Source organism: Lichenostomus cassidix, chromosome W (genome assembly GCF_008360975.1).
Source record: "Lichenostomus cassidix isolate B80296 chromosome W, HeHo_3.0, whole genome shotgun sequence".
In the NCBI taxonomy this organism is placed as follows: Eukaryota; Metazoa; Chordata; class Aves; order Passeriformes; family Meliphagidae; genus Lichenostomus; species Lichenostomus cassidix.
In genome coordinates this window covers 11,859,021-11,875,983 of record NC_139510.1, presented here as the reverse complement: position 1 = coordinate 11,875,983, position 16,963 = coordinate 11,859,021, and the positions used below count along the sequence as shown (strand labels likewise).

The window sequence follows — 16,963 nt, the reverse complement described above, 5'->3', positions numbered from 1 at the left end:
CAATAAGAAACAGAATATCATTTTGAGCAAAATAAGTTTAACCCATTAAAACAAGAAAATATTAATTCCTGCAAGATCTTTGAAAAGCATCTGAGATGACAGTTCACCCTATCTTAATAAACCAGAAGTCCAAGGAAGGTCATGTATTTGAAGAGCCCCTTCCAGAATGAAGTAACAGACACTAAATGCCAAGCTCTTAAAACTGAAAGTTCATAAGTTTATTTAGGCAAATACAATTCAAATGGGCTTTTTTTTTAATTAAAGAAAACAGAACTACTGTCTGATTTAGGTATGTAAAAGACATTCATCTTATTCATCACCCCTAATATAAAGCAAAGAGAACAAGGAGTATTAAGTTTGGGCTACCAAGAAGTGTTATTTCCTGTCCTCATCTATTCTGAAGCACAAACTCTTTTCCCTTTTCCTGACTAAGACTGACAACTCAAATTCATTTCTTGCCAATTAAAAATAAAGTAGAATGGTGAGACACAAAGACAAAACTAAAACACCTCCTTCCCAGGCTCACTTTCACTCCTTCATTTCCAACTTTCTACCTCTTCCCCCCACTTCAGGGGTGGGGAGAGAATCATAGAATGGTTTTGGTTAGAAGGGACCTTAGAGATCTTCTAGTTCTAACACCCCCCGTGAAATGGGAGGTTGCAGTCAGTTCTTAAGGGCTTATCTGCCACTCCTTCCTCCTTACACTTTTCCCCTGCTCCAATATAAGATATCTCCCGCAGGATAGTCCTTCACAAACTGCTCCAGCATGGGTTCTCTTCATGGGGTACAGTCCTTCAGGAATGGACTGCTCCAGTGTGGGTCCCCCAGGGGCTGCAATTCATGACAGAAAACCTGCGCTGTCTAGAGGCTGCAGCTTCCTCCAGGGCACATCCACCTGCTCTGGCATGAGGCCCTCCACGAGCTGCAGGATGGTTATCTGCTCTGGAGTGGTCTCCACAGCCTGTAAGGAAATCTGTCCTCTGATGCCTGGAATACCTCCTACTCCTCCTCCACTGACCTAAGTGTCTGCAGAGCCGTTTCTCTTGCATTTTTCTCCCTCATACCTCCTTCTCTTCTCACATACACACACTGCTGCATATAATTTCTTAAATGTTATCACAGAGGTGCCCCAGCTTCACTGATTGGCTCATGTTTGGCCAGTCAGTGGCAGATCTATTTTGGAGCCAGTTGGAACTGGCTTTGTCCAGCACAGCAGAAGCCCCATGTCTCTTGTGATGGAGGCTGCTCCTGCAGTCTCCTCACTACCAAAACCTCACCACATAAACCCAATACAACTCTCTCTATACATATGCACTTTTTCCTTTTTTTTTCCCTAATTTGTATTACATACTTCTACCAAAAAGAAACCAATAGATGAAAATACTTCCCTAATTATGCTTGTAGAATCTTTGTTTTAACTCCCACTTAGGTTTCTTGAAAGCAGGAACTTAGAATAGTGGCTTTCAATTTACCTTTTTAATTTTCTGTGGAAGGTACGAGTTTATACAGCAAATTCAAGCTTGCTGACAAAGAGCTGGCTTTACTTAACCATCTTTTGTCATCCACAGACTATTGAATCAACAAAGCAAATTCAATCCACAGAAATTAGTGTCTTGCGTTAACATCAGCTTTCAAGAACATAAACAATGGTAAGGGACCTTGGTGCAAGAAGCCACTTTCTGCTTACTGGAAAAAAGAAGTACAGTTGCACCCCAGCCAGCTACTTTCCAGATAAGCTTTACTGACTACACTCCTTTTTTAACCTAGAGAAGTAAGGTCTGTTCAAGAGTTTCCTGATAGCAAATGGCAAGCACACAAATAAGTTTTCCAAGATCTGTCTGTGAATTAGGCTACAGGGTTACTTACTGATACAAGCATAAGGGAAAAAACATTTAACATTTTAAAACTTTTTTTAAGCTTTAAATTGTGCTCAGCAGCACATTTAAGATGCAAAAAAGTCTTACTTCAGAGGCAACTATCATGTTTTAAGTAATTTGCATCTTCCTGATATTTGCTTATAATAAAGTTGTCTGAATACTTTATTGAGATTCAGTTGGTTTAGTCTTATGATAATTGCTACAGCTTTTGAGTAACTTTGATATACTGGTATTTACAAGTGGTCATGGTTTTATATGCAGTATTATTCCAACATTAGCTAGGTGGCTCATTTGAAGTAGCAAAAAACTTACTAAATACAAAGTCATCAGAGTTGTCCCCAGTATGTTAATATTTATTAGAGGTCTAAAAGTTCAAAAGACTAGCTTTGGTCATACTGTTTTATTTTGTTCATGTTTCTCTACTCAACTGACAAAACTTATTGTTGGGTTTGGTTGGGGGGGTTTTTGTTTGGTTGGTTTTGTTTTAGTTTTTTTGTTTCTTTTTAATATAAGTAATGAGGAATATCTTGCCACTTACTAGAAGAAACCCAAAATTTGTTTACTAACTAAACAAGTACCATCTTTACTGGAAATAGAAATCACAACAAAAGAGGTTTACAAATTATTCACAAGATTCAAAGTTTACTGACTTTCTAGAATATTTCTAGGTATAACATCAAAGCTTGACATTAACAACTTTTGTGTACTTTTTAAAGTTTCTTTAGTTGTACTGTTCATAGGTTTCCTACAGATTTACACCTAATATCACCTAAACATTTCACTCTTCCCCCGTCTTCCTACCCCATTACACACACTATACTACATGCAAGCTTAATGGCCAGCATGTGCTGAATGATCAGCTGGCCATTATGTTCTTGGATTTTTTTCACTTGGGGCAATAATTTAGATCTACCCCCTTTACCCAACTGGCTGTTTTCATAAAGCCCACAGAACTTAGTTTTCTTTATGACCTCTGACTCATGAAATCAACTAAGAGGTTCAACCGGCTGTGATCAGAAAGAGGAGACAGACAAGACAGATGGGTAGACTGACAGCATGATCACAACAGCTTCTATTCATAAGTTTGCCGTGCCTTCTTAAATCTGAAGCATTCATCATATTCCCAGTTTTAGAAATATTTACTTCCTAGTGCAGTAGATACTTATTCTAGAACACTTCTAAGTTGAACAAGAATTCAATTCCACCCCTACAAGTTCACTGTTATCTTGCAGCAGGAAAGTTCTAACCAGGCTTTTCCAACCATGTGAACCCTCTGCACATCCTAGAACACCAGCAATCGACATTAGAGGAGGGGATTTTTTTTTAATTAAGAAAACAGCTGGGAAAACTGTACTTTCAATTTGGAAAAAACCCATGAAGTTAACACTTTCCGTTATACTGCTTTGACAACTCAATAAAAAAGAAAGCCTCACTTGAATTAACAGTCCTCTGTTCCAACTTTGGAGATAGCATAGTTTAGGGTTTATACAGCACATATTATGCATGCATGCCATGCACTCTATAGATAGACATGAGTTTTACATTATCATTTCAATCTAATCTGTTTCATCTTTTGACACTTCAGACAACTTTTGAGGAAAAGGAGTAATGCTGATAGAGCTTAAATAGAATTAAAACTGTATTATGTAAGGTATATACACGATTGTTATAGTCATTAAATTAAACTAACTGATTTTAACAAGCAGATTAAGCATCTGTAAAAATGCATGGTCAGTCTACTTGCTCACCAGGAAGCTTTAGCACAAAGTTAAAATGTAAACCAGTTCTAATAAACAACATACAGGAGAATATGTAACCAAGGACTGAAAGTGCTTACCTTGACTCTCCACTACTGTTTCTTACATCTTCATCACTGTGCCCATTCATTGTAAATATTAAGAAGTTTAAAAGATAAATAGAAGTCCACTCAGGTTAGAAGGCAGATGTCAAGAAATTACTTCTTGGTACTATGTTTTCCAGATGACTCAACTGTTCTCTGCAAGATTTTTCCCAAATTGCCTAAAGCAGTAAAGAAAAATTTGAAATATATGATGGTTGCAACTGAATAACACTGAAAAAAACTTATCCTGTAATAACATCACCAAAAGGGAGTATCTATCACATCTGGCATCTTCTTTTTAACTGAAACATAGCTTTAGGTATGCCATAGTCCTGTCTTAAGAAAAACCCGATCTTGCTTTTAAAGGAAAACAGCCTCCCCAAACATAAATAAATAAAAATTATAAATATTAATGCTCTAAGATCTGATTAGCAAAATAATGTCGTGCACAAAACACATATCAGAAGTAGTTCTAGACACAAAGTTTACATTCTGTTGGGGGTAGAGTCAGGAAAATAGACTGTCCCATTTTAAAAAAATGGCTTAACTACATGAAGCTAACAAGATGCCACAGATGGAGTGATCACTATTTCAAACATCTTCAATCAGATCTCTACCATGTCAGATGCACCTAGAAAAAGTTTAGGTTCACATTAAATGAAGTGCAAGTATGAACTCACTAGTAATAAGCTAAAGAGCAGCACCTCTCACAAATGTGGTGTGAAAGCGATTAGGGGCTCACCTGCAGGTTGCCTGCCTTGAGGTGCTCTCTAATATGGCCCAAGCTCCAGCTCATTATGGAGGTGAAGGCCGCCTTGTACCGGGATGGAAAAAGCCCTGCGCTCAGGCACTATCTCAGACACCAGGGCCACTCCAGACAGCAAACAAAAGCAATGACGGAAGAAAATTGATAGGAAAGAGCCCTGTAACCCCAGAGAGGCAGCGAAGCGAGGCTGGGGCCCCCGCGGTGGCAAGCCAGGCAGCTTGGTGGTTCGTCGCAGATAGGCCGCTGGCTGGCCAACGAGGCCAAGATCAGCGCTGGCTGCCCTCCCACGCCCAGGGTGCAAACACTCTGCCTCCTCTGGGACCGGTACTCGCTGGGCCCCAGGAAAGATCTTTAGTGGTCATGAAAGTCTCCTTGTCGGCCACTCCCTGCTCCGCGACGATCCTCCCCGACCACCCGCACCGCGCTCTCGCGGCCTCCCGTAACTGACCGCTCCCGAGGAGCGCCCAGGCTAGGGCTTCCTCCCTACCTCTCGCGAGTTCACCTCCCGCCCCCGAAAATGGCCCTCTACTGGTGGCGCGACCTGCACAAGCGCTGTTTCTGGTCAAGGCTCCCTGGAAGTATTGCCAAGGCGGCCGCTGTCCTCCGTGCTCGCTTCTCCCAGCACCCCCCCATGGCCAGAGAAGAGCGAAGGCCTCCCAGCCAGTTGGTCACAGACCCCCCGCTGGACCCAGCGAAAGAGGCTCAACCCCGACTGCCCGCCTCAGCTTTCACAGCTCTCTCCCTCCCTCCCTCTTCGGAAAACAGCAACCGGCTCCAGGAGTCCAGCGGCACGCTAGCCATCCAACTCCTCAGTGCCAGTCGCCTCTCCATCCATCTTCGAAAGCGACAACTACCGCGCAACTCCGGACCAGGAAAGAGAAAGGAGCCATGGCGGGCCTCTGCCTACCTGCTTGTGTGCACCCGGCCCGACTTTCCTAGGGCTGCCCTGGTCCGAGACGGCGCTACGCTCCACAAAGAGGTCTGTGCTGCAACTTAGGGTCGCAGGCTGCTCCTGCGGCCACCACAAGGCCTGGGCCGCCGGCTCCTTACGGCCCCACGCCGTGGGCTCGCCTGCAGTCCCCACCGAGTGAACAATAGGGCCCCAAACCGGGCAGAGAAAACCCTGGTAAGTGTTCTGTTGCTCCGCCGCCGTTTCCTATGTCCTCTCGATCACCGCCATCACGCTATCACTCCGCTCAACCTCCTCCTCCCTTAGTTGGATGGAAACCCTGGGCGTGATGTCAGTCCTGCGCCCTGGGACAGAGCGGGGAGGAGGAGCAACAGCCGGGAAGGGACAGCGCCGCCGGGACATAGCGGCAGGAAGGGCCACTTGGAGGGTATGGCGGAACCCAAGCGGCTTCCCAGCTGCGCTGGATACTGCAGGGGCCGGAGGCAGTAGGTGTTCACCTGCCCGCCGCAGCAGCGAACGGGCGCTGGGGCCGGTGCTGCTCCTGGTGCCCGCTTGCAGGTCCTGTGTGAGAGGGCAGGGCGCGGCCCGGCCTGAGAGGCACCCATGACCCGCCCAGCGTAGCAGGGAACCTCACGTTACTGTTTAGTGCGGTGTAGGGTTGGTTTTTTTTTTGTTTGTTTCAGGTTTTTCCTGTCTAAAATGAGAGCCCCCTAACAAACATATACATTTCTTAGTCTTCCTATGCAGTTACAGTTGGCATTAGGGCATATTTAGGAAGGCTTGGCATGCAGCTGCACAGAGAACACTTGCCTCTATGAGGAAAGCATCCCCTAGCTGGAGGCAGAACGCTCCTTTCTTTCTCATTATATCTAACTCGAGTTGTTTTGAAGTGATTAATGAGAAAGCTGTTTGTTTAAGGTGGCTCATTTTCAGAAAAAAAATTTAAAAGTCCTCCTGCTGAAGTCTACCTGTTCCCAGAGTAGCAAAAGAAAAGTAGTGAGTGCTGAGTAAAAGACTTAGCTCTGAGCAACACAATTACAGTGTGTTAGAAAGAGGACGTAATTTACCTGCTTTGTCCTCTTTGGAATCCTGCATATTGTGCTGGTTTTGGCTGGGGTAATTTTCTTCATAGTAGCTGGTATGAAGCTATGTTTTGCATTTGTCCTGAAAACAGTGTTCATAATTCAGGGATTTTTTTTTTAATTGCTGAGCAGTGCTTACACACAGCCAAGGCCTTTTCTGCTTCTCACACCACCCCACCAGGGAGGAGGCTGGGGGTACACAAGTTGGGAGACACAGCCAGGACAGGTGACCCCAACTGACCAAAGGGCTATTTCAGACCATATGACATCATGTTCAGCATTTAAAGCTAAGGGAAGAAAGAAGGGGAGAATGTTCAAAGCTATGGCATCTATCTTCCCCAAGTAACCATTACATGTGATGGGGCCCTGCTTTTGCTGGAGATGGCTGAACACCTGTCTGCCACTGAATTAATTCCTTGTTTTGCTTTGCTTGTGTGTACGGCTTTTGCTTTACATATTACACTGTCTTTAGCTCAAACTATGAGTTTTCTCGCTTTTCCAATTCTCTCCCCCCACCCTGTCACTGAAAACATCAGGAAAATAAAACTCTCTAAAACTGTAATTTCAGTATCAGAGAGTAGGCATTACTTTATTTCGGTGCTGGGTGTGTGGGGGAATCACTCCTCCTAACACATGCACACCAACTATCAAAACTTTTAACTATACATTTTAGCAAACAAAGGAATTAGTGTTCATTTGCTATAAGTTGCATAGTTCTCTTATTAATTAGTATTCTATCTTGTATTGGTTAATGATTCTCTAGCTTCTCATGCTAATTAATCCACATGCTCAGTTTCTCTCTTCTTTTGGGTTGGTGGGTTTCTTGGGTTGGTGGTCTGTGGGTTGCTGGTTGTGATGTCCTCCTGCTGGAATTACCTTTTACCCAGTTGGAGCTGATTTTGGCACAGTTGCTGAGTTGGCTTTATTAGTTTCTTCCTTATCTTGGGAGTTCTGCCAAATGTCCTTGTAGCCCATAAATTCTGCATTTCTTCCCAATCTTTGTTACCCTCCCACCCTAGGTCTGAGATCACTGAAGCATGTCAAAGCCTAAACTTTAATTTGTTTTTCTAACACCTGGACATCACTTAGAGCTTGTAATCTGCTCTCTGTTTCACAGATTAAATCTTCCGTCTTGTTGATTAGGCTTGAAAGTTTACAAAGATCAGACATCAAAGAACGTATTTTCTTAAGAAATTTTTACATATTCCACATTTTGCAACAATTAGGCAGGACCTTGTTTCATAACTCCCTTCTCATTCTTTGTAACTCTGAACAAATTGTTAACTATTTCTGACTCTTGAGATGTCAGCATCAGCAAGACTAAACACTGTTTGTTACAATAAAGATTTTCCCAACAATACCACTGGGGGGGGCTGAGAGTGAGTAAGCAACTGTGGGGTGCTTAGTTGTCATCAGAGGTTAAACCATGACACATGTAATCACACTCCATCGTGCTAGGAGGATTGTGGGGTCATTACTGACCAGGATGTGGTACCATCCTTGGAATTTTCTTCAGCACCCTTCAAGAATAAAAGAGGTTGAGATTAACATGAATAGACAGTAGGAAGGGAGGGAGAGTGGGAGGAGGAAGGAAGGAAGGGCAGGCTTGAAAGAAGAGAATCATTGTGTGGGTATACCAAAGCAAGGTGGCTACATTAGCTGTCAAATCAGTTCATACCTGAAGATTTGTGTTGACCAGGAGCCAGTATCTGAGTCTCAGTCAGAAATGTTGTCTTAGGGTTTATCTCATGGCTGCTCCCCCTAGCCATGAGCAAGGTGTGCAGCCAAGGCACCTGCTACCCCCTCAGCAAGGCTGCAGGGGTTTCCTGCAGCTCTTCCTTCAGCCCACCAACTGTTGGGATCAGCTGTTATACACAGGAATTCCATCTCCTTTTTGGATTGTGGCAGCAGAGGCTAGGCGAGGCACTTCCACTAGTCCATCTCTCAAGTATCATAGGAAAATAGCTCAAAATCTCAGGAGTTAGAGAATACACTTTTTTTTCACCCTTAGAAATATTTTTTTAAAAAGCATAGGAAGGTGTTTAGACAAGAAAACAGCTTCAAAACTGTAGTGGGTTGATGCTGGCTGGCTGCCAGGCACGAACCAAAGCTTCTATCACTCCCCTCTGCAACTGGACAGGGAAGGGAACATATAACAAAGGATTCATGAGTTGAGATAAGGATTGGAAGAGATCACTCACCAAATACTGTCACAGCCAAAACAGACTCAAATTAGAGATATGAATTGAATTTATTACCAATAAAATCATATAATGAGAAGTAAAATAAGACCTTAAAAAAATCCTTCCCCCCACCCCTCCCTCCTTCCCAACTTTCCCTCCTTCCCCCCAGCGGTGCAGGGAGACTGGGAATGGGGGTTATGGTCAGTTCATCACGTTTCTGCCGCTGCTCAGGGAGAAGAGTCTTTCCCCTGCTTCAACATGGGTTCCTCCCATGTGAGATAGTTCTACATGAATTGCTCCAATGTGAGTCCAGCCCATGGGCAACAGTTCTTCATGAACTGTTGCAAAGTGGGTCCCTCTTCCATGAGGTGCAGTCCTTCAGGCGCAGCTTGCTCCAGTGTGGGTTCCCCATGGGGTCATAAGTCCTACCAGGAAACCTGCTCCAGTGTGGGCTCCTGTCTCCACAGGTCCCTGCCAGGATCCTGCTTCAACATGGGCCTCCCATGGGTTCACAACCTTCTTTCAGGCATCCATGTGCTCTGGTGTGGGTCTCTTCCACGGGCTGCATTCCTGTGGTCTTCCATGGGCTGTAGGGGTACAGCTGCTTCACCATGGTCTTCACTATGGGCTGTAGAGGAATCCCAGCTCCGGCACCTGGAGCACCTCCTCCCTCTCCTTCTCCACTGACCTTGGTGTCTGCAGAGTTGTTCCTCTCACATGTTCTCACCCCACTCTTCTCTGGCTGCAATTACATCTGCCCAATAACTTTTTTCTTCTTCTTCTTCTTCTTAAATATGTGTTGTGGTTTGACACTGGCCAAATGCCAGGCACCCACAAAAACCGCTCACTCACTCTCCCCTGCCACAGCTGGGCAGAGGAGAGAAAATTTTAATGAAGGTGTCATGAGTTGAGATAAGGACTGGGAGAAAACACTCCAAGCGCAAAACAGGCTCAACTTAGAGGTACAAAGTGAATTTATTGGTAACAAAGTCACAGGAGGATGAGAAGTAAAATAAGCCCTTAAAAACACCTTTTCCCCCCCAACCCCTCCCTTCTTCCCACTGATAGCACAGGGAGACAGGGCATGGTGGTTTTGGTCAGTTTTTTACCCAAGGTTTCCTTCCACTGCTCAGGGAGAGGAGTCCTTCCCCTGCTATGCCATGTGGTCCCTCCCACAGGAGACAGTTCTCTGGGAACTTCGCCAGCGTAATTCCAATCTCACAAGCAGCAGTCCTCCCAAAACTGCTGCAATGTGAATCCCTCCCACGGGTAGACAGTCCCCCCAAAACTGCTGTGGCATGGGTCACTCATCCATGGGGTGCAGTCCTCCAAGGACAGGCTGTTCTAGCATGGGACCAGGGCCCCCTCTCTCCACCGGGTCTCCCACCAGATCACAGCCTCCTCCAGGCATCCACCCACTCCTGCGTGGGCACCTCCCCCACAGGCTGTGAGTGGATCTCTGCATCCCCTGTGGACCCCCATGGGCTGCAGCGGGACAGCCTGCTCTACCATGGCCTGCAGAGGAATCTCGACTCTGGCGCCTGGAGCACCTCCTCCCCCTCCTTCTCCACTGACCTTGGTGTCTCCATGTTATTTCCCTCACAAGTTCTCACCTCCTCCTCTAGCTGGAATTAAAACTGCATGCACAACTTTGTTTTGATTTCTTCTTAAATCTGTTATCACAGAGGCATAACCAACATCTCTAATTGGCCCAGGCTTGGCCAGCGGCATGTCCATCTTCAGAGCCATCAGGAGTTGACTCTGCCAGACATGGTGGAAGCTTCCAGCAGCTTCTCACAGAAGCCACCTCTGTGGCCTCCCTGCTACCAAAACCTGGCCATGCAAACCCAATACAAAAGCCCACAAAAAAATCTATGTTAAACTATGTTCCTTCCTGAGGCACTTAAATTTGCTTAAGTCAGCTTAAGGGACTGTGATAGACAATGATAGCACAAAATCAATGGAATTTAAACTCAAGAATGTCAGAAAGTGCTTTAAATTAAATTCAGATTTAAAATTTAATTTAAATTAAGATAATCAACAACGGAACAATTTACCAAGGTGTACTGGGTGTATTTGGGATGGAGTTAATTATCTTTGTGGCAGCCCACATGGCACTGTATTTTGGATTTGCGACTAAAACAGTGTCAAGAATCAAGGTATATATTGATCTAATTAGAGACAAGCAGTCAATAGATGCATCCCTAGCTAAAGGGAGCACCCAGAAGTGGGGAAAAGAAGAATGGTCACCAGAGCAAATTATACGACACTATGGACCTGCCACTTAGAATCCTAATGAATTAATATCAGGTGCCAGAGAACCCATTTACAATTTTGTTGGGGTTTGACCCTGACTAAACGCCAGGCACTTCGACTCTCTCTTGCTGCAGAAAAAAACCTGCAAAAATACACATCAATCTCGTGAGTCAAATGAGATAGGACATTGCTAGGAGGACACACGAAGAAAGGGCAAACAGGCTCTAAGCTTAAAGTTGCAAAAAGTGATTTAATTACTTAACAGAGTTGGAGGATAAAATGCAAGGTAAAAATAAACTTTTCATACACTATTTTGTTCACTCACCCCCTCCCTCTTACGAACTCATAGTATTCACCCCCTTTCTTCTTTTATAACCAACAAGCCCGGGTAGAGAGGCAGGGTGTGAAGTATTTTCTCAGTCCACAGAGCAGAGCTATAAATCTATTCATCACTACAATACTTCTACTACAAATACTCTTTATCTCTACTTATTTCTCTCTCTCTCTCTCCAGACAGTTTTTTTCTGCTCTCACCCCCACCCTCTTAAGAAGCAGTCTCTCCGCTCACCCCCCTTCCCTCTTTTTAAACTAGCAACACAGACAGGAGGCGGGGTAGGAGTTTTCTGGTCAGTCTACTCAGGGAGAGGGGTCTTCTACTTAGCCATGGAGTCCCTCCCACGAGAGACAGTCCTCTGGGAACTTCTTTAGCGTGAGTCCAATCTCACGAGCAACATCCTGCCCGAATTCTGCTGCAACATGAGTCCTCTTGTCCATAAGGTGCAGACTCTCCCGAGCCGAGGCCATGCTGCTTCTATCTCAAGAGCAAAGCCTTTCTCTCCCTTGCAAGGCCTCTGTAGCTTTAACTCTTTCGATGAGACTCCAAACTAGATCACAGCTTTCTCTAGGCATCTACCTGCTCCTCTGGCATGAGCTGTGAATGAATTTCTGCATCTTTGTAGACTCCATGGGCTGCAGGGGGAACCTCCTGCTCCCCCCATGACCTTCACTACGGCTAGCAGAGAGTTTTCAGCTCCGGCGCCTGGAGCACCTCCTCCCCCACCTTCTTCACTGACCTTGGCGTCTCCATGCTGTTCTCCCTTCACATGTTTTTACCTCCACCTCCTCCTCTTCTAACTACAAAGAAGTGCGTGTCTGCCTTGTTTTGATTTCTTCTTAAATATGTTTTCACAGAAGCATAACTAGCACTTCTAATTGGCTCAAACTTGGCCGGCAGCATGTCCATCACTCTCAGAGCCATCAGAGATTGGCTCTGCTGGACTTGATGTAAAAACTTCCAAAACTTTCACTCAAGACGCACAAGAGCTATCTTTGTGCCACTCCCCACCTCTCAGACACCTCCCTAAGCCTACCACAACAGCTTCTGAGGAGTCTAAATTTCTTCTGATTCGCCCCAATCGAGCTCAGAGACACTTCAGAGACCAAGTCAGAGAAGTGGGTATTTGCTTTATTCGGTGCACCGGATGTGTGGGGATTGTTTCCACCAAACACACACATCTCAGTACCCCAAAGACACAGAGTTATAGGTAAAATCATGAATATTAATTACATTCTTCAGGATAGGAGTGGTTATACAAATCATTTCTCGGAAGTCATTAATATCATTAGCATGTGCACCATGCATGCTCCGTATATCCTGGTGGTCTTTGGAGACCCCCAAAGCCCCCTCCAAGGTGACAGTCCTTCATGGGATGATTCAGCGGTTTCTGTGCTGGTTTCAAATGCATGCTTAGCTGATAAGCCATCAGGCCAGAGCTGTTACCTACGATTTGAATTTTAATTAAGAGTTCAGCCTTCTGCCCTGGAGGCCACAGACAGGCGCCTGTGCTGGTGGAAGGGGGGCAAAAAGCTCAGAGTCTCACTTCTAGATGTTAAAAAATACTTTACTGATGTTTTGAGCCAATCAAAACTACCACAAAACACCAGTATTTTGGTTATTGCTGAAGAATTCTTCCACAGGATCCAGGCTTTCTCCTTTTCCCACTCTGCCTCCACAGCAAGTAGTCTGGGGGTGAGCATGAAGGCTGGGAGGGAACACAACCTGGACAGATGACCTGAATTGGCCAAAGGAATATTCTGTGCCATACAATGTCATGTTCAGCAATAAAAACTGAGAGGGGAAGATTTTGGGGGACATAGCCATTGCTTATAGACTGGCTGGACATCAATCTGTGGAAGGTGGTCAGTGATTGTCTTTGCATCAGTTGTGTTTTTGTTTTCTTTAATTTTCTTCTTTACTTATGAAAGTGTTTTTATCTTGACCCACACTTTTTTTGGTCTTCCTATTCCCTTACCTGTCCTGCTTGGGTAGGGGTTGGGTTGAGTGAATGGTTGTGTGGGGCTTAGCTGTTGGATAAGATCACAAATCTGCAAACATTTTGAATATTTTCACAATTTTCTGGCATTCCTCTGATGCCTGATGGGTTTTTGGCCTTTTTCATTATACTTTTGTTGCGGTTTTGGAGGATGTTACAGCAGACTTTACCTTAGAGCTTCTCTACCCAGCCTGGTTCAGCACCTCAGTGCTCCAAACCCTCTGTCCCAGGGCTGGACACTGTGCTGTCACCGGCCAGGGAGCCATAAGGCTTGCTCTGGTTTGTCTGCTTCCACAACCCGTGGTGATAAAGGAGGCGAGGAGGGTCTACGCAGTGTGTCCATGGAAGATGTTTATTTGCATGGTGCAGCAGAGGCCAACAACCTTCCAGAGGCAGAGATGCCTCGAGGGTGAAAGCCTCACGTGCACAGCCACATGTGGAGCATAGACACACGTGGAGCACAGACAGCAAGATGGCGGAGGGTAAGGGGTTTTATAGGGAAACAGAGAGGGGCAGGGACAGCACACTGGCCCAGTGACCTCTGGGTACAGGGGAGGTACAGGGGCGGAGTTAGGAGTACAGGAACCAATAGGGGAAACCCGAGGGAGTGACCAGGACCACGTGGGGTTAGGGTACAGGAACCAATAGGAAAAACTGGGGGCGTGGCTAGGACTATGTGGGGTAGGGAAGGCGGGAAAATAGGTGACAAGTACATTCATTAAGAAAGGGGTGTGGGGAACTTGCAGCTATTATCACAATATACTTTTACACTCTTTTTATATATCCATTTACCCTTCCCCATTCCTGTACTTTTTACTCCCTACATGTTTATAACCCTTGTACCCTTGCCCTGCTCAGAATTCTTTGGGGAAGATGAAACATCCCCACAATCTCCAAAGCATGAGGCACCAACCTTGAACAGAGCCCCATCACTGAGACATGTTTTTGTAAACTAAGTTGTAACCTCTTTTAGGGGAGGTAATTTTAATAAGGGGGCAATTACTAAATTTGTTAGACTTCTCATTGGAGACTTTTAGATAAGTATGCTAATCTAGGGGGTCCATAAATTGTATATGGGGGATATCGTCAGGGCTCGTGGTGCACCTGGAATCCTATTAAACCAAGGTAATACCCTTTTCCTATACTGCGTGTCTGTGTTTCAAATTTTTATCAGCATTTAAGGCATAATAAGTATTTAGGGCAGAGGAGGCCAGGAAGGCTGGACATTTTTCAAGAAGCAAATCCTAACGATGCAGTAGCAGGCCATTGCTATGTGCAGAAAAATGAGCCGTTGGGGAAGAAGACTGGCCTGGCTGAACAGAGAGCTTTGACTGGAACTCAGAAGAAAAAGAGAGTTTAGGAACTTTGAAAGAAGGGGCAGGCAGCTCAGGAGGACTACAAGGATGTTGTGAGGTAATGCATGGAGAAAATCAGAATGACCAAAGCCCAACTGGAACTTAATCTGGATACTGCCATAAAAGACAACAATAATATTTTTACAAATACATCAGCAACAAATGGAGGGCTAAGGAGAATCTCCATCTTTTATTGGATGCAGGGGGAAACATAGTGACAAAGGATGAGGAAAAGGCTGAGGTACTTCATGCCTTCTTTAATAGTAAGACCAGTTGTTCTCCAGGTACTCAGCTCCCTGACAGGGATGAATAGCAGAATGAAGCCACCATAGTGCAAGGGGAAATGGTCAGTGACCTGCTACACTACTTGTCTATGGGGCCAGATGGGATCCACCCAAGGGTACTGAGGGAGCTGGTGGAAGAGCTCGCCAAGCCATTTTCAACCATTTGCCAGGAATCCTGGCTATCCGGGGAGTTCCCAATTGACTTGAGGTTAGCAAATGTGATGCCCATCTACAAGAAGGGCCAGAAGGAGGATCCAGGGAACTACAGACCTGTCGGTCTTACCTTGCTGCTGGGGAAGGTTATAGAGCAGATCATCTTGAGTGCCATCATGTCAGATGCAACCAGGTGATCAGGTCCAGTCAGCACTGGTTTATGAAAGGCAGGTCCTGCTTGAGTAACCTGGTCTCCTTCTTTGACAGGGTGACCCGTTTAGTTGATGAGGGAAAGGCTGTGGATGTTGTCTATCTAAACTTTAGTAAAGCCTCTAACACTGTTGTGGCTAGCACAGTTTTTCCCATGAGAAGTTTTCTTGTGTTTTGTAAATAAAGATAAAGTTTGGATGTTTTTGGAACAGTGTCCCAGAACTTGGGCAGTGCAGGCCTGGCCAATCAGGCCTGGGGGAAGGCTTCTGACTGACCAATCTGGGTGACTTTTGAGAACTCTATATATGTGATGAAATCAAAACAATAAAGGTCATTCCTTCTTGCCACTGAGAACCGATGCATTCATTACTCTGCTAGCTGCTCAACAGCGACACACTGTTTCCCACAGCATTCTCCTGGAGAAAGTGGCTGCTCAATGGCTTGGAGGGGTGCACTCTTTGCTGGGTAAAAAACTGGCTGGATGGCTAAGCCCAGAGAGTGGTGGTGAATGGAGTTACATCCGGCTGGTGGCTGGTCACTAGTTGTGTTCTCCAGGGATCAGTATTGGAGCCAGTCCTGTTTAATATCTTTATTGATGATCTGGATGAGGGGATCGAGTGCACCCTCAGTAAGTTTGCAGATGACGCCAAGTTGGGTGGGAAGGCTCTGCAGAGGGATTTGAACAGGCTGGATCAATGGGCCAAGACCAGTGGTATTCAGTTAAAAACAAGGCCAAGGGCCAGGTCCTGCACTTGGGTCACAACAACCCCCTGCAGTGCTACAGGCTAGGGGAAGAGTGGCTGGAAAGCTGCCAGGCAGAAAAGGCCCTGGGGGTGCTGGTCAGCAGCTGGCTGAACGTGAGCCAGCATGTGCTCAGGTGGCTAATAAGGTCAATGGCATCCTGGTTTGTATCAGAAATAGTGTGGGAAGCAGGATCAGGGAAGTGATTGTCCCCCTGTACTTAGCACTGGTGAGGCCATACCTCAAATTCTGTGATCAGTTTTGGGCCCCTCATTACAAGAAACACATTGAGGTGCTGGAGTGTGTCCAGAGGAAGCTGGCAAAGGGGCTGGAGCACAAGTCTTATGAGGAGCGGCTGAGGGAGCTGGGGGTGTTTGGCCTGGAGAAAAGAAGGCTCAGGGGAGACCTTATTGCTCTCTACAACTACCTGAAAGGAGGCTGTAGCAAGGTGGGAGTTGATCTCTTCTCTCAAGTAACAAGGGATAGGACAAGAGGAAATGGCCTCAAGTTGTGCCAGGGGAGGTTTAGATTTGATGTTAGAAAAAATTTCTTCACTGAAAGGGTGATCAAGCACTGGAAGAGGCTGCCCAGGGAAGTGGTTGAGTCCCCATCCCTGGAGATATTTAAAAGCCGTGTGGATGTGGCACTTAGGGACATGGTTTAGTGGTAGACTGGGCAGTGTTAGGTTAATGGTTGGACTCAATGATCTTTGAAGTCTTTTCCAACTTAAATGTTTAAATAATTCTATGAAAAAGCATCCACTAATGAGCAGTAGACAAATATACAGTGAGGTAAACAAGTACCACGGCAAGCACAGGAGCCTGTCAATTAATAGCTAAACAGCAATAACAGCTATAAATTCAATCTAGCATATCCTAGTCAATCTGTCATTATCACAAACCCTTCAAGCCCCACATGTGGTACCAGAAAGGACTGTTGTGGTTTAACCCCAGTTGGCAGCCAAGCACCACAC

General features: G+C 45.4%; 1 protein-coding gene and 1 long non-coding RNA gene across 8 annotated transcripts in view; one reads left to right on the top strand and one right to left on the bottom strand.

Moving 5' to 3' along the window:
• The window catches only part of LOC146425503 (ATP-dependent chromatin remodeler CHD1-like), an 87,763-nt gene extending 82,046 nt beyond the window's left edge, over nucleotides 1-5,717 (bottom strand). For all 7 annotated transcript variants that reach the window (XM_085041558.1, XM_085041559.1, XM_085041560.1 and 4 more), the window contains exons 1-2: nucleotides 5,391-5,717; nucleotides 3,715-3,896 (exon numbers count right to left, since the gene is read on the bottom strand). In XM_085041558.1, the coding sequence (XP_084897684.1) occupies nucleotides 3,715-3,764 (50 nt within the window). In that variant the 5' untranslated portion in view covers nucleotides 3,765-3,896; nucleotides 5,391-5,717. The remainder of the gene's footprint in view (nucleotides 1-3,714; nucleotides 3,897-5,390) is intronic.
• The window catches only part of LOC146425500 (uncharacterized), an 865,580-nt gene that overhangs the window by 569,958 nt on the left and 278,659 nt on the right, over nucleotides 1-16,963 (top strand). The window lies entirely within an intron of this gene.